This window comes from Cyclopterus lumpus, chromosome 1, assembly GCF_009769545.1.
Source record: "Cyclopterus lumpus isolate fCycLum1 chromosome 1, fCycLum1.pri, whole genome shotgun sequence".
Classification (NCBI taxonomy): Eukaryota; Metazoa; Chordata; class Actinopteri; order Perciformes; family Cyclopteridae; genus Cyclopterus; species Cyclopterus lumpus.
In genome coordinates, this window is record NC_046966.1 from 6,551,974 (window position 1) to 6,573,719 (window position 21,746).

A 21,746-nucleotide genomic window follows, 5' to 3' on the forward strand; every position below is an offset into this window, starting at 1 on the left:
CCAGGTTTGTCAACTGATTTTGACCGCAACACAAGGGACCGTCTTTATGAGTGGTAGAGAGATGATTTTAAATGAATAGTCTCCACTTTAACCTTTCCCCCTTATTCCCTATAGTTTTTTCCACCACAGTGTGCACTTACAAAGATACAGCTGCCAAATATGTCATATTTATCAAAATAATTCCATTTAGACACAACCATATCATTGATATTTCATTATTAAAACTTGTAAAATGACAACTAACTTGCTCAATTTAACTTAAAAAGATGCTTTTGTCCTCCTCTAATTACTTCCTTAAAGAGTAGTATTTATTTAGTATTTACCTACATGAAGGGCAACAAACATTAACACTTGCTCATTTTGATTTCCATGGAGATTCACTTTTCTATTTCTCCTGTTTAAAAGGGGATTTAATGTTCCAGATTATTGTCAATTTTATGCAGAGGAAGACGTCAAGCCATACTAGGTGTGATGGGCTACTCCAGGGTGTGAATGAAGTAAGTAGCTTAAGTGGTGGATAAGCTGGGAGCTAGAACACTCCCAATTATACTCAGAAAAATATCAAACTGTGGTCAACAAAGGTCTGCACTACTGGGGTACTGCAATGTTCGTATCTATGACTACCGCTATTCAGTGTGTAGGTCAACAACTCCCAATCTCCATGTTAAGATGAATGTAGATGACATGGTCACATCCACTGGAGACAAGCTACTAAGATGCAAAGTGACTTTTTTCCATAACCATAACCACACGGTATCCGGTTCTATCCCCACTCTCCCCATTAGTTGCATGTTGAAGTGTCCTTGAGCAAGACACCGAACCCCCAGTTGCTCCCTGGGCGCTTCACTGCAGCCCCACTGCTCCTTAATAACTAAGGATGGGTACAATGCAGAGAAGAATTTCCCCACGGGGATCAATAAAAGTGTACATTTCTTTTTTTTAAAAAAACTTTTTATTTATATATTTTTTCGAGTAACAAAGAACGCGACAAAACATTGTAAATGACAAAAAATAAGATTAAATAGAAAATTAAATAGAAAAAAGAAGAAAATGAAAAACAATAGGGGGTCAACAATCGCTCTTTACACTATTTGGGATCATTAATTTCTGGTCACTTAATCCCTTGAATGCTATCCACTTCTTGCAGCGCTGCTCATGGGTCCCTGATTTTAACCTTAGTAAATGAGTAATTTTTTCCATTTTATGTATTTCCTCCACAATGTCCAGCCACTGTCCTTGGCTTGGGGGGGTCACTTTTAATCCAGTTCCTTGTGATGGCCTTTTTAGCTGCTAGTATCAAGATTTTATATAGATAATTGTCTTTATTATGAATTAGATCACCATGTATTAGTCCCAGATAAACGATCCGTGGGTCCCTGGGGATCTTATAGTTTAAGATCTCCTCCAGAGTCTGACTGACTTGGTCCCAGTATGAGTTTTGAGCATGACCAAAAAATGTGTGAGTGGTTGGCATTCATCTGCCCACACTCGCTCCAACATGGTTGCTCTATACCTAATTGTTTATATTTTGTGTGTGGTGTAATAAAAAAGCGGATTAGGTTCTTCCACCCAAATTCCCTCCATTTTCTAGATCTAGTGGAAGTCTGTTGCGTTGTACACATGGAATGCCAATCACTATTCGACAATTTAATGTTCAGTTCTACTCCCCATTTCAGTTTTACATATAGTGTGTTACTTCCGATTCGTTTTTGTAAACTACTGTACAGTTTGGAGACCAACTTTGAGGGGGTTTGTTTGTAGGCACCTGTCAATACTTCGATCACTTCATTACCTTCTGATGATATTCTTTTTTTAATTTCTGTATCGTAGAAGTGTATATCTGAAGAGGTCCCTGTTTCCTAAATTAAATTCTCTTTTTAGTTTATCAAAAGTTTTAAAAGTGTTTCCCTCTATAAGTGTACATACTGCAGTTATTCCTCTTTCTCTCCAGCGAACAAAAGTACTATCTGTCTGTCCACGTCTAAACCTGGGGGGGTCATAGAGGGCCAGATCAAAAGCTTACTGTCTCCTTCCAATTTATATTTCTTGATTGTCTCCTTCCAGATATCCAATGTTACTTCTAAAATGGAATTATCTCCCTTTTGGTCAGTGTAATCTTTTCCTCCTAGTCTGGCCTGGGGGTGAGATTGTCCCAGATTTAATTCAATATGTTTCCATCCAGCTTGATACTCCGGGGAGCACCAATATACAATATATCTCAATTGGCCCGCATAATAATATTCTTTGAGATTTGGTAATGCTAGGCCTCCGATCTGCTTGTTAATTTGGAGTGTTTTAAGCTTGACCCTTGGCCTTGCTCCTGCCCAGATAAACCGGGATATCTGTTTCTTCCATGCTGTAAACTGAGATTCTGGGATTCTGACTGGAAGTGATAAGAAGAGGTAGAGCAACCTTGGCTGTATGTTAATTTTCACCACCTGAATTCTTGAGCTAAAATCCAATGCTAGTGTGGACCATTTTGATATATCTTTCTGTATCCTATCGTTTATTATATTGTAATTTGTTTCATATAATTTGTTCGTTTCCTGAGTAATTAACACTCCCAGATATTTTAATGATTTTGCTTCCCGCTGTAGTTTATATTTCTGCCTAATTGCCTCGCTCGGTGTGCAATTAAGAGAGAGTACTTGTGTTTTTGTGATATTCAGTTTATATCCTGTCATCCGACCATAGTCAGCCAAAATTGTCATAAATTTTGGAATTGAGGTGTTGGGATTTTGTAGGTAAGTGATAATGTCATCTGCGAAGAGTCCTATTATATGTTCCTCTTTTGATATATTGATCCCTTTCACCTCTTTGTTTTGTCTAATGGCTTGAGCCAAAGGCTCTATGAATATTGCAATGAGGGAGGGGCTAAGGCAGCAACCCTGGCGAGTGCCTCTAGACAGCTTAAAACTACCAGACAGGTGGCCATTGATCTTTATTCTAGCGGTTGGGTCTCTATATAAAGATTGTACGCACCTAATGATTTGATTGTTAAAACCTAGCCTTTCTAGCACTTTATACAGAAAAGACCAACTGACTCTATCGAATGCCTTTTCAGCGTCGAGGCTGACCAGAGCTGCACTTAGTTGTTGTTTATTAGCCTGTTCTATAATTTGTAGGGTTCGTCTAATGTTATCCTGTGTTTGCCGACCTTTTATAAAACCTGTCTGATCTTCATTTATTAATTCGGGAAGAAAGTGTTCCAATCTTTTAGAGATTATAGATGTAAACAGTTTATAATCTACATTCAATATAGAGATTGGGCGATATGATTCACAGCATTCTTTATTCTTACCTTCTTTCAGGATGACTGATATCAGCGCCTACATTTCTTATTTCTTAATTTCTTCTTTAATTTCTTAAATGGACCCAAACAATTCCACCAAATGCTCGGTTCACCACTAGAATATCGACAACTCCATTTTCACATTCAAAATATTCAAATTATTCAAAGAATTTAAATTATTAAAATGTTAATATGTAACTTCATTAAGAATTAATTTGTTTAATATTAAATGGCTCAAAATCAAACAAAAAAAGTTGGAAGACTTGGTTTCCAACACAGATGCAAATTGTCCATGAAACCTGTCTGCAGTGCGATGTCTTCAGTGCTAGCAACTCTGTGTCAACAACAACAACAACAACAACACTGTGCCCTCATCACTAGCACCAAAAGCCAAAAGGATGTGTCCGTCAGGGATGATGGTGGCAATAAGCTTAACTACCAAGGTCATTAGGATTCATTTTCTGAAGATAATCCATGTGTGCAAGATGTTGGGCCCATCCATCAAGAAGATAAGTGAACACTTTGACTTATTGCTGGTGCGGGAGGAAAAGAACACCCCGAATATCTGTTCAAAGGTTCATGCCAATCAATCATAGCGCTGCATACGTTATGAAGCGTAATCAGCGGCACGGGGCACGCCTGGGCCCGGGGCGCCTCGTTAGCAAACCCCCGAGCAGCAGAAGTCCTTTGTTGGCAGATCTCCTCTCCCCACTTATCTTCGTGTTTCCTCGCTTTTACAGCATAACACCCGGGCAGGGACATTTCCACACCTTCACTCCCTACACTCCTAGATATAACAGTATTTGAACTGCTGATCCATACGCCCCTCAGGAAGCTGGTCAATAATGTTAAGTGCTGCCACAGTGATAGTCATGGCCATATAGAGACACATGGGCGTCGGGGCTACTGGAAGAGTGTTTCTCACTCAATCTCTGGCAGTGTGGCCTTGAAACCTTTGAAATAATTGATCCGATGGAGACGTTAGCAATGAGTGTCGTGTAAAGAAGAAGTACTTCCTGTCTTGGAGCGGAACATGCACGTAAGGGACTGGATTTCAAGAGGTGGGAGCACGCTTGGCTCGTTGAGATTCTGCACAGATGTGCCATCGAATTGTTTTTAGTTTCTGGGCAGTGCTCAAGTCATCTGTGCAACTCAGAATAGCTTACCAGCTCATCTCCCGGACACAATGACCACCTTAGCATTTCACTTGCAAGTTATGCATTAAAGATGATTCGGAGAATCTTATGTTTCAGTGAATATACGGCAATCAAGCACAACTGTTGGAATAATGTGATTGACCCAGATACACCCAGAGAGCTAGTTTCCTGGTATGTTTTGTTGTGGTTATTAAGAGTTGATGGAGGTATGCTGGGGATATAATAGAATCAGTCGGTGATGTTATTTCTTTTCACAAATACCCTTGAACGGGGAGAACAAATAAGCCGGATGATGGGATGCAGCAGCGGACTCCGAGAGGTCTGGCTCCACAGCGGTCGCTTGTATCCCCGACCAAGAGCGCATCCCCCATCATGCCCGACAGCCATAACCTCTCAGCCTTTGTCATTGGCTCAATCCTCCTCCCATTAGAGGAATAGGATGCAAGCGACGAGTCATTTTTAGGCAAATCAGTTACAGTAGGAGAACCAATTTGTGAGCCTCAGTGTGTTGCATGTCTTGTTAGTCCTTGACAATGTCTAAGCGTCTCCTAAATGATGATACTGCGGATATTAATATTCTCACTCTATTCATTGTCTGTGCACCCATTGTAAAGCACCAATATTGTATAAACCTTGTATGTGTAATCTTATCTCTGTTTTTAGGTTTGTTTTGTAGCATCTGCCTCTCGGGACTACAGATGAAAAATAGCCTCTTGGCTAACTCTGGCGCATTTAACAGAAGTGTTTTTATTAATGTGCACTGTCCCTTATCAAATAAATCGAAGTAAAAAAAGAGCGCTGCAAACACGGCAGCCATTCAACCTTTTGCTGCGAAAGCCGCTCACGGCAGCATGTGAGTGAAGTCAACACAGGCACTGTGCTCTTAAGCCTCCATGGATTGATAGATTAATTATTCAGATATCATCAAAATACACAATTGGCATCTCTCTGCTCCTCTCTGAGGACTGAAGCGGGACAAAGTTAGGCTAAAAAATGACACTCAGACAGATGGAGAAAAAAAAGACCACAGCCCCCTGTTCACTTTACCTCAGTGGAACTGAACAGAGCAACAACAACCACTTTGTTATAATAATAATAATAATTATATATATAGCGCTTTTCAAAACACACAAAGACGCTTTACATAAGACATAGACATACAAAAAAAAGAGCAAACAAAGAGCAAACAAACAAACAAATAGAACATTTCATCTAAAAAAAAGAAAACTTGAGAAGCTCTGAGGAATGAGTCATATAGTGGAGGGAAGAGTGCAGGGGTCCTCAGGTGAAGGCGAGTTTGAAGAGGTGGGTTTTGAGGGCTTGTTTGAATGATGAAAGGGTGGGAGCCTGACGGATGTGAATGGGGAGGGCGTTCCAGAGGGGGGGTGCAGCAGCTGAGAAGGCCCTGTCACCCCAGGGCTTGGAGGGGGAGGAGGTCTGAAAGGTAGGGAGGGGCCATGTTGTTTAGGACTTTGTAGGTGGTGAGTAGTATTTTAAAGTCTATCCTGAATTTGACCGGGAGCCAGTGAAGGGTCAATGGGTGTACCTGCAGGATGCGTGCTATCCTCCCCAGGTGACAGTGATGCTGTGTCTTACAGGTGTAGTGGGTTCCACTTTCTATTGTTCTTACCTGGCTCCTCGAGACCCTTTGTGTCCAGTAAATTAAATAAGAGATATTTGAAACATTATATTTCGATTAGCTGACGCTTTTATGCCAAGCGACTTGCAAACTCAGAACAAAAAACAAGAAAGTACAATTTCTCAGAAAGTCAAACTACAAAGTGCTATTGTAAGTGCTACTAAGGTGCTAAGTTTCAATTCTTTTGATCCAGGTTCGGTAGCTTCTCCGCCAAACAGTAGGCCACAAACACTTGAACACTTTGGACTTCGCACTGAACAGCACTTTAGCCCAGTTGTGCAATACTAATACGTTTAAGTACTTTTTAATTTTTAAATTTATTTTATACACTTTATCCACTTTATTCTATTTCTACTCCGTCTGTATATATAATATTCTTCTTGTTTTTACTCTTTTATCTTATTTGTTTTTTTACTTATTACTGTGAGCAATGCTGCTGTAATCCTGTAATTTCCCCACTGAGGGACTAATAAAGGATTATCTTATCTTATCTTATCTTAAATACAAAGCCAAAGTAAATTGAATTGAAGCAGCTAATATTTATATTTTTCTGAAATCAAATTGACTTTTAAAGAGATAAATACAGAGAATTATCTCTTATGTTTTATGGTGAGATTTGGCTTATTGTTTATCCATCGCCACTTAAAGGTTTCGGTTCCCTCTCTCTGCTCTGAGCGAGTGAATCTTGGACTTGGACAGAAACTATGCAGCAAAAAAAACAATAACAAGATGGTGCCGGCCAATACGGCAGTCCACAAACCATGGGTGACATTATCTGGCAATGTTGAATTACTATATACAGTCTGTGCCAGAAATATGACTTCATATGAATGCTAATGTGATTTAAAAACTGCTGGCTTTGTTAATAAGCACCTGCGAAGCTAACATGTTTGATATTTAAATGTTTTATTCACATTGTTTCTACTGCCCCCACGTTTAACATGGCAATATCTTTTAGCTTAATGGCTTTGTCTTTACAATGTCAGAAACTTGAAAAATGACCATTGAATCTTCCGGAAGCCCAAAGGCATTTCTCAGAGTTGCTTGTTACCAACTAAATAACAGTCTGAATGCAAATATATTCAGTTATAGAAACTATGAAGAAAAGCAGCAAATCCTCACATTTGAGAAGCTGTAACTAGCTGAAAAAAGGATTTAAATGATACATTCCTTTTCTGTCAATCAAACAATCAACTAATCCTATAAACTATAAGTACATAAACTCAAGTACTGTATGCCTTTTTACTTCTACTGCTATTTTCTGCTCCTCTTTAATTCATACAGCTGGTAATGCCGTCCCGATTTACAGCACCACACCCACCCTTGGCATTGACAAGCCATAGCCATAAATAATAAATTTTTATTTGTTGTATTGAAAAATAAAACAATGTACCATCATGTACAGAAGACAATTTAGGCAGAAACTGTTGTTTTACAGTGAAAGCAGGTAAAACATGGAATACATTGCATGTGAGTTCAGTTTCCAGGAAAACATTGTTGGCATTCATCAAAAGTGTTGCGTTCCGCCTTTCACCCAGCAGACCGCTGTTGTGGCATCATTTTTGTTCTGTACTAAAGTTGGATCCTTTATCAACAAAGATCTTTTTTCTAATCTTAACCAAGAAGTTCTGTCAACGATCATTAACCACGTGTGCGTTTCGATGAAACTTATTTATGGAACATATTTATGGTTCTGAAACGTGGTTTACAGAAACATACGATGTCAAAAAAAGGTTCTGGCGACTGGGTTACAGTTGGATACCGTGGCATATTGTTCCATAAGCACTACACCACACAGGTTGACCATCAATGATAATACGCTTATATTCTCTCTCTCTCTCACACACACACACACACACACACACACACACATATGTGTATCCATAAATATATACAGATTTATTTTAATAAAATGTAGAAAAAATTGCATATACAAACATCTTCAACCCATATTTCACAACAAAACTGTGTTAACAAAGGCGTGCTCAGTTTGGCAGAGTAAACATTGTGTGTATGAGGATTGAGCCATGCAAAGTTAAAACAGAAGCAAACGTAATACATTTTGAACGCAAAACAGACTTTGTGTCCCTATTTAAACTTTACTTTCAAAATGTATCTCTCAAATAAATTGTAATCTAATGCTTTGTGAATTAATTCGGAAAAGTGACTGAAATTCTGTCCAGTAAATTATTTGTAAAACATGTTTTGATCATAGCCATTATAACATAAAGTTGGCTCAGATATCTAAGTTGAAGCAACTGTTTCAAAGTGAGTTTTTAGTTCTCTCTCACATAGCTCTTGTCTCTCTGTTACAATACACAATTACTTTTTAAACATTAAGAAGCACACAATGTTGGCGTGGGGAACAGTATCGAGCAGATTCTGAACGCATCGATTATTGTGATCAAAACAAAGCCACAGCTGCCATCACGGCACTGCTAGTTGAGAGGAACGTGTATTGTGAGCACAAATCTCCAGCTACAGTGTGTTATCTTTTATAACGGGTGATTATTGTGACAGATGCCTCTTGTTCTGTATCTTTTGCGACCTGTGTCTTCGATTGAGAGTGACAGCCTTTGCGAATCCAATTATACGGTTTTGTTAAAATCAGAGGGGGATGTCGAAATAGCAGCTGCCGTCAATCCCATTTGACGTTTCAAGGTGAAAACTAAGCGTCGGATTTTGTGGTATTAATAGTGTAGTCCAGTTTATTAATTGTATTCAACAGAAGCTGCCGGGCCTGACCGCATACTCAAAGAACACGTTTTATTAACAGCAACTTAAATGAAGACATTCAACTCTTATTGCTTACTTGAGACGGCCTCAAACAAACGTAGATCTTACATAAAGTGTTGGTAGAAATAAACGTGTGAAGGTTGTGCGTGAGTCACTTGTTGCATATATATATATATAAAATGATTTTGATAGGGAAGATGAATTACTTGTCAAAACAACATATTCGGCTTTGTACGTGATAAGATGAGAAACATTAGATGCCTATTAAAAAAAACAGTTTGTGGAAATCTCAGCCACCCTTATTAACCAAGGGGAACGCCACCTAAATGAATTTCTAGAGGTTATTTCCTGGGCCCTTCAATCAATATTGGTGAACCTGAGCTCCTCTCTCTCAAAGCCAGAAACCAGAGGACGACCTAATGGCATGCATCTTTTAACTGGCGATGCAAAGACGCTGTCCTGCGCATGCTCTGCTCCGCTTTGGTGGGGATGTTGGAGGAGCTCTGGGAGCGCTTGATGTGCGCCGAGGTTTGTTTGCAGATGTTCGTTTGTGTAGCCTATCATGGTAAGTAAACGTCTACAGACTACAGAAGGCTATGTAAGGGATACAGTTACTAAGCAACCGCCAGCTGGTACTGAACAAATAAATGCCAGAACTCTCAAAACCAAGCTGCCAACTCTCACTGCTGGTCGTTAAGCAATTTCCTGTATATCACTAGTTAAAAAAAAGGACTTAAGGACTTATTTCTGTGGAATACGCACACCTCACGTAAAAAAAAAGGTTTAACTTCCATATGTGGTCGGTTTGTACATTGGTTGATTGGTTGTTATGAGACCATTATAATTGTGTCGTGAATATCTTCCTTGACCTCAACTACAGTGGAGTCTTTGGTCAAGCCAACTAGGATCCTTTGTCGTTGTGGACACATTATTCTAATATGCAACGTTTTAGAGCTTGTGTCCCAAAGTGTTGTTTGCACCACGAATAACTGTAGCCGCCGTTAGCTCAGTTAGACATGTAGCTATGCCATCCAATTGTGATTCTGGCCTAATGTTAACACGTAAATATTATATGATGATGATATAGCATGTTTGTCTTGGTTAATGTCTCGTTGTCAAGACATTTCATACAATGACAACTTTCATTAAAAATTTTGTAATTGACAAATGTCAATGACAACAGTCAAACATTCATAAATACTCCCTTCAGATAAAGTGTTACCAAACATGCTTAGATGTGCCCCCATAATTTATCATAATACTATGCTGGATTCACAAAATACATTCCAGTTCTCACTAATTGGTAGATTTAAAGTGTCAAAATGAAAACCCATGTCACAAAGAAATTAGGTGAAATACCAAATACTTGTGGTATGTATTTCCTTTTCACGAGTGCATCTACTGCGTCATAATTAAATTAAATCACATTATCACATTAAACTTCTTAGTTTTTAATAACGGAATTAACGTTTTTTGTTTCCATGAGCACTGAGACTCACGGTCAATGCCAAATGGAAAAACAATCAACTGTCCACTATTATTCATTTATTGTAGTTCACTTTATTTCTGTGTAACATTTGTTTTAATTTAGGCATTTTAACTGTTAAATGTTAAACAAATTTGTTCAGACTCTAATAATAATAATTGAAGTTAGTGGTCCTGGTCTTACCAGTGCAGGGTTAACAACTGCAGTCTGGTCAATCCTTCACCAGCCAACCTGCACTCCAAACCAACATTAAACACCGGATGAAAGATGAATAATTCATCGAAATTGGAAACTTCGCCCTCAAAGCGACTCACCTAATCAAGTGGACACGTTACATTCCTATAAATGAACACAATCAGTGCGTCATGCTCGTAAGCAGACAAACATGAGAGTTCAACACGGAGTGATCATTTCCAGTACTCCCACTGCAGTAATAAGACACAAATGTAGATAATGTGCTTGTGTGTGTGTGTGTGTGTTTGCGTAATATCGTACTTCCAGTGCTAAACAGACAAACTCATTGGTCTAAACTGCATATTAGTTGCTCAGGCACTTGTTTTGAGTCATAAAAAAAACAGAATACGTTTGATGGACAGGTCGCATCGTCTCCTTCTGCTGATTATACCCCAGCACAACAGGACCCTTCGTTTGCTACGTGTCTCTCAACTCCATAATGCAGGCCACTTTGAGCCCCTTCATTTTCTGGAGACATAAAAAGACCTACCACTCTGAATTGAGCTCTATTGCTTTCATCCCTTGGATCGAACGCCATTGACTTCATAACAGATCAAAAAAGGCTTTGTGCGTCGTGTCGAGTGCCCCCGTGTCAGAAGCTGGACTCGGGTACTGTCCTTTTGCGTCCCAGCGAGGTGGTGCTGTAACGGGCCCTCTGCAGGGTGCCGTAAGACGGTTTGTCTGTCGTCAGGCTGCGCGGTGGCGCCGGGGCTGGCGCCGGGACTCTGGACATCCCGTTGCGATGCAAAGACGCTGTCCTGCGCATGCTCTGCTCCGCTTTGGTGGGGATGTTGGAGGAGCTCTGGGAGCGCTTGATGTCCGCCGAGGTTGGTCCCATCTTCCCATTCGCCAGCTCCTCTCGCAGATGGCCCGGGCCGTTAGACTTGCCTCTTTCCACCCCGGTTCCTCCTCCCACGGCTCCATTGGACAACGACAGCCTCGCTAGGGTCCTTCTGCCTCCTTCCTCGCCTCCTTCTCTCCATGACTCTCCCTCCCTGGACTTCCTTGAGTCCTTATCCTTCTTCAGGAAGTTACCTTTAAAAAAGGAGAGCAGTCCCTCGTGGTTCTTGGGCACTTCTCCTTTCTTAGTCTTCGAGTTTTCTTCATTTGCACCGTGGTGTTCCTTATCAGCCCTCTCCCCTTTTGGTCTTCTCAGGGTCCCATCGTGAAGGCTAGGAGTGCTGTAGCTGGGCTGAACTCCAGCACTGGAACTCCTTTTTGTCTCAGTAGTGTCCTGGGAGGCTTTGGAGGAGCTTTGTCTCCTGGCCTCCTTCTTGCTGGTAAGGGTGTTACTACCAGAGCTGCTGCTCATCTCATCTCTCGTCTGGCTCCCCTTCCTGCGTCTCAAGCTGGCTGTCTTATCTGATGCTCTCCTCTGACCCTCCGGGATCTGTGTAGAGTCAGGAGGCAGCTCATCCACTGCCCTATTGATGCAACTTAAGCTCCCAACGCTCGCAGATCGGACATTGGCTGAAGCCCGGCCCTCGGCAGTTTCCTTTGTCCTGCGCGGTTCGCTCATCAATGTCACTATTGGATCCTTTGTGCACCGGGGCCGCCGGCCAGATTCCAAGTACTGCACCAGCTCCGCAGGCGCAGGATCTTGGACTGAGGGAGGCACTGGGTCCGGTTTACGTCTGTCTTTTGAACCAAAGGACCAGCGGAGGGGGAACACTTTGCTCAGGGTGTCCTTGGTCTTGCTGGGGGCTCTCATGCTCACGCTGCGTCCCTGAAGACCCCTGATAAAGGGCCTGCTCTCGAAACCCCCTGACAACAATATAGAGAGGAACATGTTTTCAGCTTTTACACTTGATTGTGACACCTTTGCAGAACACATTGATCTTGAAATAAGCAACTAATAAGACACTAAACTGATTCAAGTGTGGCCCCTTACCTCTTTCCTCTTTAGAACCATTTTCAAGGAAGACCGGAGACTCAGGCGAGTCAGGTAAGGAAGACGGGCAGGTGGTGGAGGATCGAGAGACCATGCTGCCTCTCTTGCTATCCCCTGTCAGCCGGATTAGCCAGTGGTCTGACATTGATGAACTGGTGGACCCTGTGAGACAAATAAAGGGAAGTGAAGCATCAGAGTGGGAATATAAACCATACAGGTAGAGAGGGAGACGCGGCTCCTTGCTTTCTTTTCTGAGGAGTCGTCGAGCACAGCCAGACCGATCTCCACAGGACAGTGTCAGCGCTACAAAAAGGTCCGGCTCCACTTGTTTCACGAGAGGGGTATTTACTGATGGATTTTATGGTCTGGAACATAACCAAAACAACCCTGTCCCTGCAGCATTCTCTGGCAGGCTCATACTGAGATGGAAATACTTTTTACCACTGTTGTGAGCAAACGTGTATTTACCGGCATCATTAAATGAGTAAAAAAAGCTGTGCTTTTGTGTTCATTATTTGTGCCTCCTGGCCACCTTATAAAGGTGCCTGTAACAGATGGAGGTCCACCATCATTAAGATGCTCCAATCTCACCAATGCATCATCATCATATCTCTCTCTCTCTCCCAACCATACGGAGAGGGAGGAATTTTAGAGTGGGAGCTTACAGAAACACATGTAATTGCACATAGGATACAGAAAGCATATCCTATGGTCAAGTCTTGAATTGTTTAACAAAAAAAGAAAATCTTGGTTGTCCTCTTCGCTTTCCAAGAACATGTTTGATTAGGTAGAGAGAGGGAGAATCTAATCCCCCGACCCCAGGACTTTAGAGCATTTGAAGCTTGAAGGAAATAGGCTTTACATTGTCAGTTTTCTGTGAATCATTTCCTCAGGAAAAGAAGAATAAAGAGTACACTAGTGGAGGAAAATGATTGAAAGCACATTACATACCCACTGAAACAGAGTTTTTCTATGTGCAGCAGAGTGTCAAGCACAAATGTTTCAAAACAAAATAGCTATCTATATGCAACAGGTCAATGTTTCTCACAATATGTGCACACAGCCTTATCTTGAAAAAAACATTCAAATAACAAAACCTGCCTATCTGAAAAAGTTATTGCTTTAGTAAGGTGAAAAAAAAAGAAATCATTTTAGAATGTGAATCACACTTAACTTAGCTACCTGTACAATTACAAATAATATTGAATTAATATGTTTTTATTAAACTAACCCTAAAGCAGTTTATTGGGCTCTAAGAAATGAATAAGTATTATATATAGCTTAACTTTCATCTCGAAATCTAATCCACATAATGTAAAGCTTCAGTGCACTTCACATTTTGTCTTTAATATTTGTAGACAGATGAATATATTCTCGAAAGCTTGCCCTTTTGAAAGAGTACAACGGAAAATACATTATGTCGACCAAATGTGTGCATGTGAAACAGCAGTAAAACATTATTTCTGACATGTACTGTATAGTGGAAGTAAAAGCAAAGTTCATAATGATAAAAGGTTAAACCTTTCTCATAAGAGGCCCTCTGACATTTGTGCTATCTGTCTGGGCATGCCTTCCACATCGCCACTTCATAAAGTTACATATTTATCTGACCTTTACGAGTGTGTGCTGACTTACCATTGAGGTGAACATTTTGTATTTTCCACACAACTCTACCGTAATATCCCTAATAAACTTAGGGTGTGTCCTCTGTTCTTCCTGTCTGCCTTGTCATCCGGTAGTTGAGTAATTTCTGAATGCATTTATTTATTCTTCCGATGCACACGATTCGTTAAATAGTAATAATCATTTTTTATTTGTTGTTTTCACATTTATTCTGCATTTTACTCTGATGCTGACAAACCACACCAGGAACCTTCAATATTTGATGTCAAGAATGCAACATGCACACCTACTCACGTCTGGGTTATGGAAACACAGCCACGGAGTAATAAGTGTCACATTTCAAAACTCAGCATTGTGTGGGGAGCGGTGTTAATAGCAAAGATCAGTGAGGTCTGTGGTCCGTTTCTGTCAAGTGTGGTGGCTTTGAGGAGAGCGTTCCTAAATTATGATGATTGTCCAAATCCCTATTCATTTTATTCACGTTTTTTAGTAAAACATCTCAGCTACTTGCCCGAAGGGAAAAAGCTTAATGTCAAGGCCTGATTACGGATTCCACGAATGAGTGTCACAAAACTCCCCGAACTAGGTACTTGGCCATTCAGTTTGTGTTTGAACCAGCACGATGCGACTCTTAATCAGTATCACAGCAACTCACCATGGAGCGAAATCTGCCCTTGCAAAGAGGCCATTGACTGTTCACAATGAGCCTTCATGAAGAAGACACGGACTCCGCTGCTGCATCTACATTCTGGGGAGCTGGCCAAGGAAATGCTTTAGTCTGCATCTGTTACGCCCCTTTGCATATAACCAGTAAGAGGGTCTTTACCGCGAAGGAGGAAACAGAAAACAAGATGTTTCACAGCTTCTGGTGCATTTTACAGTGCAATGTCGAGAAGGTTTGGAACGATGGAAGGTTTTCTTTGTTTTTTTAGTCTGAATAATTGTATGTCTTAAATATGAAAACAGTTCAGTCGGACAATTTGTCTTCATACGTTTAATAAAACGCAGTCTGTAGAGTTAGAGTTCCACCCGAGCTCCTCTCCTACGAGGTGACTACACGGTGTAGTGAAGTGATTAGCAACCTCAGGCACACATACCGCCATGGGCCCGAGGTCATTGCTGAGGAACAAGTAGGTACAGTTAATGACTTCAACTCAGCTGTGGATGATTTTCTTAAGGTTAATAAATCATTACGACGTCCTGATTATGGAAGACAAATGTGTTTTGGTGCAGGGATATCATCGCGGAAAAAAGAAAGCACAAAAAGTAGTGGCAAGATCTATCTTTGAGTGTTTGGGGGATATTGAGTCTGTGTTTTCTTCTGAGGTTCAATCAGAAAAAATGAGATTGTGCTGAGCAATAAAGGAGAGCTATCTGGTTGTACATCCACCGCACCTGGGAAAGCCAGAGAAGGCTATTAGCAGATTTGTTTCAAATATTAGTGCAATTTTAAGTAAAAAAACACCTTGCCTTTACACCAACCAGTGACACAGTGAGAAGCCGTCTTTTACATCCAATTAAAATGCACTAAGGTCCAGTTAATGTCTGACTTGCGCTGTGATTTAGTCCATCCATCCATCCATTTTCAATACCGCTTATCCTCATTAGGGTCGCGGGGGCGCTGGAGCCTATCCCAGCTGACATAGGGCGAAGGCAGGGGACACCCTGGACAGGCCGCCAGTCCATCGAGGGCACATGTAGGGACATACAACCATTCACTCTCACATTCACACCTATGGGACATTTAGAGATCAATTAACCTGCAGCATGTCTTTGGACTGTGGGAGGAAGCCGGAGAGCCCGGAGAGAACCCACGCTGCCACGGGGAGAACATGCAAACTCCTGATTTAGTCCAAATATATATATATATATATATATATATATATATATACATATCCTGAATTAATATATTGGGATTTTGATCACGTTGGCTCTTAGATTTTATTTAGTTATGTGCTCATAAGAGTTGTGCTTTATCTTTTAGTTGCGCTTCACATTGTCGCTTTTAATAATCACCACGGTCCCTGATATGAGACATCCTGGTTTTGAAGAGTCTGTACATTCTTTGTTAAAGGATCTGGTCTCGCTCTTTTCTCTTTTTGGAGAACGCCCACATGAAATAACTTTGATAACTTGAATGGACTCAGGAGGAGGTTGGCGCAAAAGGAAGAGGAGCAATACCAAGCTGAATTGTACATAATAATTGTGCTTTCGGCTAAAAGTCTAATGCATTTGGAATACAAAAGATCCTATTAGATAGATAGATATTTTGGAAATCCTGATATTTGAAGCGAGAGAGAGAGAGAGAGAGAGACTTTCATGACCAATGAAAGTAGTTTGCATTATGAGGTTTTGTGGAAAGCATGTCCATGGTAAACGTCGCATGAGACATTTTTGTTCATGAACCAGAGAGACGAAAGGAAGGACATGTTGGGAGTGTATATCTATCAGAATCAGTAGTCTCTTGCAGCTTATTCCTATGTAATTAATATTTATTTCGGCAAGTTATACTATGTTATTTGTTCTATTATTGAACTTGCTACACATCTTCACTAGCAAGCACATAATACTACAATAATATTCTAACTCAAACATTATAGGGTTATGGGGGTATGTTTGTATATTTACCCATAGGATCAATACTTAAGTATTGAAAGTAAAAGTACAAGTAGTAAGCAGCAATGTTCAACATAATATATTGTACATACGTATACTTTTGCATCTACTATGAACTTATCATCATAATTCTCTGAAAAGCGAACGTTAGCCTAACAATGTTAGCCTAACACACACCATGTATTGCTAAATTAGAAGGTCAGACACCCGTCTCCAATCCGGTGTTGGGCTTCGTCACCACTGTCGTTTGTTGCGGGAGTAGCAGGTGCTTTCATTTCTGCATCCATCATGAAATCAGTCACCTACTCATGTAGCTAGTTGCTAGCTAAGTTAGCATCCTGGGCATCACTGGGAATCAAAAATAAACGCGGCTTTGAGAGCACTGACGTGATTAACCTAAGATTTAACTTGCAAGCTAGCACCACTGATTCAACCTGCTCGCTTGGAGTCTGTGTTCCACCACAGTCCCTGACGTTGGTCTCATGATTAATTTTTTTTCTAAAGATATATTTGATTTTGTGGCGAATAACGAAGGTTTCAGGGGAAATGTATCGGAGTCAAAGTATCAGTTTTCTTTGCAAAATGTATTGAAGTAAAAGTGAAAATCAACAGAAACATAAATAGTAAAGTAGAGTACAGATATCCAAAACACGATTTAAGTACAGTAACGAAGTATTTTTACTTCGTTACTGTACACCATTGGAATTAAGACTGGAAATAAGAAACATTCACATTAGACCAGGAGATAAGAAACGGTCACGTTAGATAAGAAACGGTCATATTAGACCAGGAAATAAGAAACGGTCACGTTATACTAGGAAATAAGAAACAGTCACGTTAGACCAGGAAATATGAAACGGTCACGTTATACCGTTTATTTAAATACAAATAAAAAAGGTAAATCTTTTTTCCCGGCACACTCAAAACACATTTTTTGTAATTAAATGTTCTATATTATGGAAATACAGTGTTTTACAGTTAGTTATTTTTGTCTATATATATATATATATATATATTATAAACTCACTCACTCACACACACACACACACACTGCTCAAAACAAAATGCTGACCACAGCTACTTTAAACTGAAAGCGTGCGTGTGCAGCCACATCACAGCAGGTTTAAGCTCTCGGGCTCCGTTTGTGAAAGTATTTGCAGGTAATCCTGTAACTCGGATGTAAGTGTTTGGTTTTCTAGTGTTTCTGCTGCTGAAAGTAAAACTGGAGAGAAATCCGATGGCGGACATCACCGGGAAGAGAGGACGAGGAGGAAGAGGAGGAAGAAGAGGAGTCGTGAATGTTGAGGTGAGTTTTATATGTTTGTTTTACAACGTTTTCAAAAACACTGAATAAACTTCTCAGTGAAACTGAAGCCTCTTTGTGGCACCAAAGAAAACACTATTGTGTTGCAGATGTTTTGGATTTTATTGAAGTGTGCAACTAAGTCTGTGTGAGTGTGTGTGTGGAGTGAAAGTAGTGACATCCCTTGCCAAGCACACCTGAATCTCCGTCCAACTGCTGTTGGTCGAGTTGCACTGTGGGTAATGTAGGCAGCTTCTTTCAGCAGTTTTCTTTTAGTTTCAACACACAGATTACATTTACAGAAGAATCTTTGCGCTGCTCTTTTTTTTTTTGTTTGCATGAGGGAAAGTTAACCAGATGTGTACCCCCAGCTAGCTGCTTAGCTTCATTTACGAGGAAACAGCTAGCCTGGATCTGAACCAAATCTGCCTTCCAGCACCTCTACAGCTCACTAATTAACACGTTATATCTTATTTGTTTAACCCTCTGGAGTCGATGGACACGCCGTTGCGTTTTTCGTTGTTTATGCAACGGTTATATTCATATCTTCATGGTAAAATGGCACAGAAATATGAGCCAAGAGCTTGGACGTGACGTTTGTGTCGAGCTCCACCCTTCAACATAATTTGTGCAAATTAATTTTAATAAATCAGCTTTAGGGCCAAATTACCTCTGTGCCTAAAGACAATGGCGCTTCATTATATAGATAGCTGCAATTTTTGATTGTATAACATATGTGTATGTATCAAATGCAAGTGCCTTTTAAAAGGTGAATTTAAGAAATTCATAAAAGACTACATTTTATTAGTCTGGAGGAAAGCCAGCCATGAGAGTCAGTGTTAAGTATTGTATGCTTATACACATAGTATTGTATGCACTGTATGAATGTATTCAGTGGACACCTCCATGTTTACTTATAAACTGTACACACAGAATTTACTCTAAACCCTCATTTGCATATTCCGGAACACCTCATGGAGCCCTTCATCAAAGGCACAACCATAGAACACTCAGTGCCAGCTCCCCTATATATACTCCAGCCTTACAGCAACAAGCAGTAACGTTCTTACTTAGAAAGGTCTTCAGCAGTCTTCAGGTGTAATGGCTAAAGTATTAGGAAAGCTCTTCAAAGCTGAGGAGAAGGACGTCATCCCTGGAGAAGGGAATACAGCAGTAATGCAAGATGAGGAAAGCCCACAGAGGGGGGAAAGCGGGAGACTGGACCCCATCCTGGACCCCATCCCCCGTGAAGATGAGTTGACTTCCAACTCAGGGGACATTAGTGTCGTCCCTGGAGGACTGAAGCGGAAAAGAACAGAAGATGGGGAAAGCCTACAGAGGGAGAAAAGCAGGAGACTGGACCCCATCCTGGACCCCATCCTGGACCCCACCCTGGACCTCATCCTGGACCCCATCCCCTGTGAAGGTGAGTTTCCGTCCACCTCAGAGGACATTAGTGTCGTCCCTGCAGGACTGAAGCGGAAACGAACAGACAATGGGGAAAGCCTACAGAGGGAGAAAAGCAGGAGACTGGACCCCATCCTGGACCTCATACTGGACCCTCTCCCCTGTGAAGATGAGTTTCCGTCCACCTCAGAGGACATTAGTGTCGTCCCTGGAGGACTGAAGCGGAAACGAACAGAAGATGGGGAAAGCCTACAGAGGGAAAAAAGCAGGAGACTGGACCCCATGCTGGACCCCGAGGCGGCTCTGAGCGCGAGAAGCGTCGATGATGGACCGGTTCAGAAGGATGACGGGTTTCTAGACCTGTCAGCCATGTTTAAGGCCAAGTACCAGCAGCAGGAGAAACTTGGCGAAGGAGGATTTGGATGCGTGTATGCTGGCTATCGCAAAGAGGATAATCTTCCTGTAAGTTTTTCACATGTTCTTTCACACACATACAGACACACACACAGTACGGTCAGGAAGTGTAACCAAAAAGTCTTGTTTGTATCTCCCTTAGGTCGCCATCAAGCATATTAAAATAGACGAAGAGCTCTTCTTTCACGAAGACAGTGATGGGCTCAAGATCCCCATGGAGGTCGCTGTCCTAAGGAAGCTAGGGGCCGGATCAGAGCAGCATTCAGCATCCATTGACCTACTGGACTGGTACGTTGTGGACGAGGAGCTGATCCTGGTGCTGGAGAGACCGATGCCGGCCGTAGACCTCTTCGACTACATTTAAGACAAAGGAGGCTACTTGAAGGAAAAGGAAGCTAAGGTAAGCTGCTGTAGTCATCTCAGTCACAACCATGAAAACATTTCCAAGCATTCTCCTCTCTGATCCCTCAACTCTCTTTTTTGTCTTTCAGATTATAATGAAGCAGTTGGTGAATGCAGCCATTGACCTCCAGGAGAAGCACATTTTCCACCGGGACATCAAGACGGAAAATATCCTTATTCAGACCTGCATGAATTTGCCACGAGTTCGCGTCATCGACTTCTACGTCTATGACACCTTTTATGGTAAGAAGTCCAGTTTTACTCCTGCTCTTTATTAACTTCACCCATCGGTGACTTTTACATTGAAACAAAGCTCTTCCTTCTCCTCAACGTCTTTTTATTATGTCTGTATATTTTAGGTACTCACATCCCCCCAGAGTGGGCCAGTCGGCAGGAATACAAAGCGGGACCCACGACAGTATTCCAGATCGGAATGGTCCTGTTCTACATGCGAAAAAAGGTGTCATTTAGACCGGGGATGACCTATCTGGAGCTGAATGAGACCAAGTGGCTTTCCAAAAGTAAGAAAAACATAAACACAAAAATCTGTTCATTTGAGTTCACGTTGCGATGGATCACAGGACCTCACCCATTCTTCTCCTTTCTCTACAGATGGCAAAGATTTCCTTAAGGCGTGCTTCTGTGAGGACCCGGATACTCGTTTCACCCTGGACCAGCTGAAGCATCACCCGTGGCTGAGTATCACACACACACACACACGCACACATGCATGTCTTAATTTCCATTTAATAATTTAATTAATAGCCCTCCATTTATTTATATATGGGCAGACTGCCCAAACCGTGAGATTGTTCAATCTCTGGCATTTCCCTGTTCCACGGGAGGAACATTACCGTAAATCCCATAATAGCTGCGGCCCTCAAATAATCTCTACTATAAAGGCTGGTCCTGTCATTTCCAGTCAAGATGACTCAAAAGATCTGATCAACATACCTTTAAGCTTTTATAACGACGGTCTTTTGATCCGACCAAAATTATAAACTGATCTGATTAAGAACATAGATTGCGACAAAAACTCGTACGGTAATAATATTAATAAACGTTTTAAGAACAATAGGTCCTCAATACCAATACCACAAATACGATACTGGTATATTTATCTATAATAGTAATAAATAAAACATCTGTACGGTTCCCTTTTTACCATTTTGTTCCTGCCCAGCCTTTTGAACACTTAACAAATGGCATTAATATTAGTATTATTACAGCAAGATATTAATGAAAACTGTCTCCCCTTGCAGTCAATGCGTGCAGACAGCATGACATGGAGCAGAACAGTGCGTCCGCTCTGATCGCGCTATTTTAATTAAGCAGCGATACAAAACATATGCAAAATCGTATCTTTTTTAACGTATAGGTACCGCGGTACCATTTTAGTATCGATACACCGTGCAAAACATCGCAGCAGTAGATGTTGCAGGCCGACATCCAAGCTAACCCTAACCCCCCAATGAAGACGCTGTTGACATCTTAATCATCTTAACACTGATTGGCCAATCACGTATTCAGCTAATTATAATATAAA

General features: G+C 41.1%; 1 protein-coding gene across 1 annotated transcript in view; it reads right to left on the reverse strand.

Annotated features, from left to right (window-relative positions):
• Nucleotides 1–7,468: 7,468 nt before the first annotated feature.
• Nucleotides 7,469–21,746, reverse strand: part of usp43a (ubiquitin specific peptidase 43a) — a 97,770-nt gene continuing 83,492 nt past the window's right edge. Inside the window, exons 16-17 of the mRNA XM_034541899.1 lie at nucleotides 12,436–12,597; nucleotides 7,469–12,308 (exon numbers count right to left, since the gene is read on the reverse strand). Coding sequence (XP_034397790.1) covers nucleotides 11,137–12,308; nucleotides 12,436–12,597 — 1,334 coding nt within the window. The 3' untranslated portion in view covers nucleotides 7,469–11,136. The remainder of the gene's footprint in view (nucleotides 12,309–12,435; nucleotides 12,598–21,746) is intronic.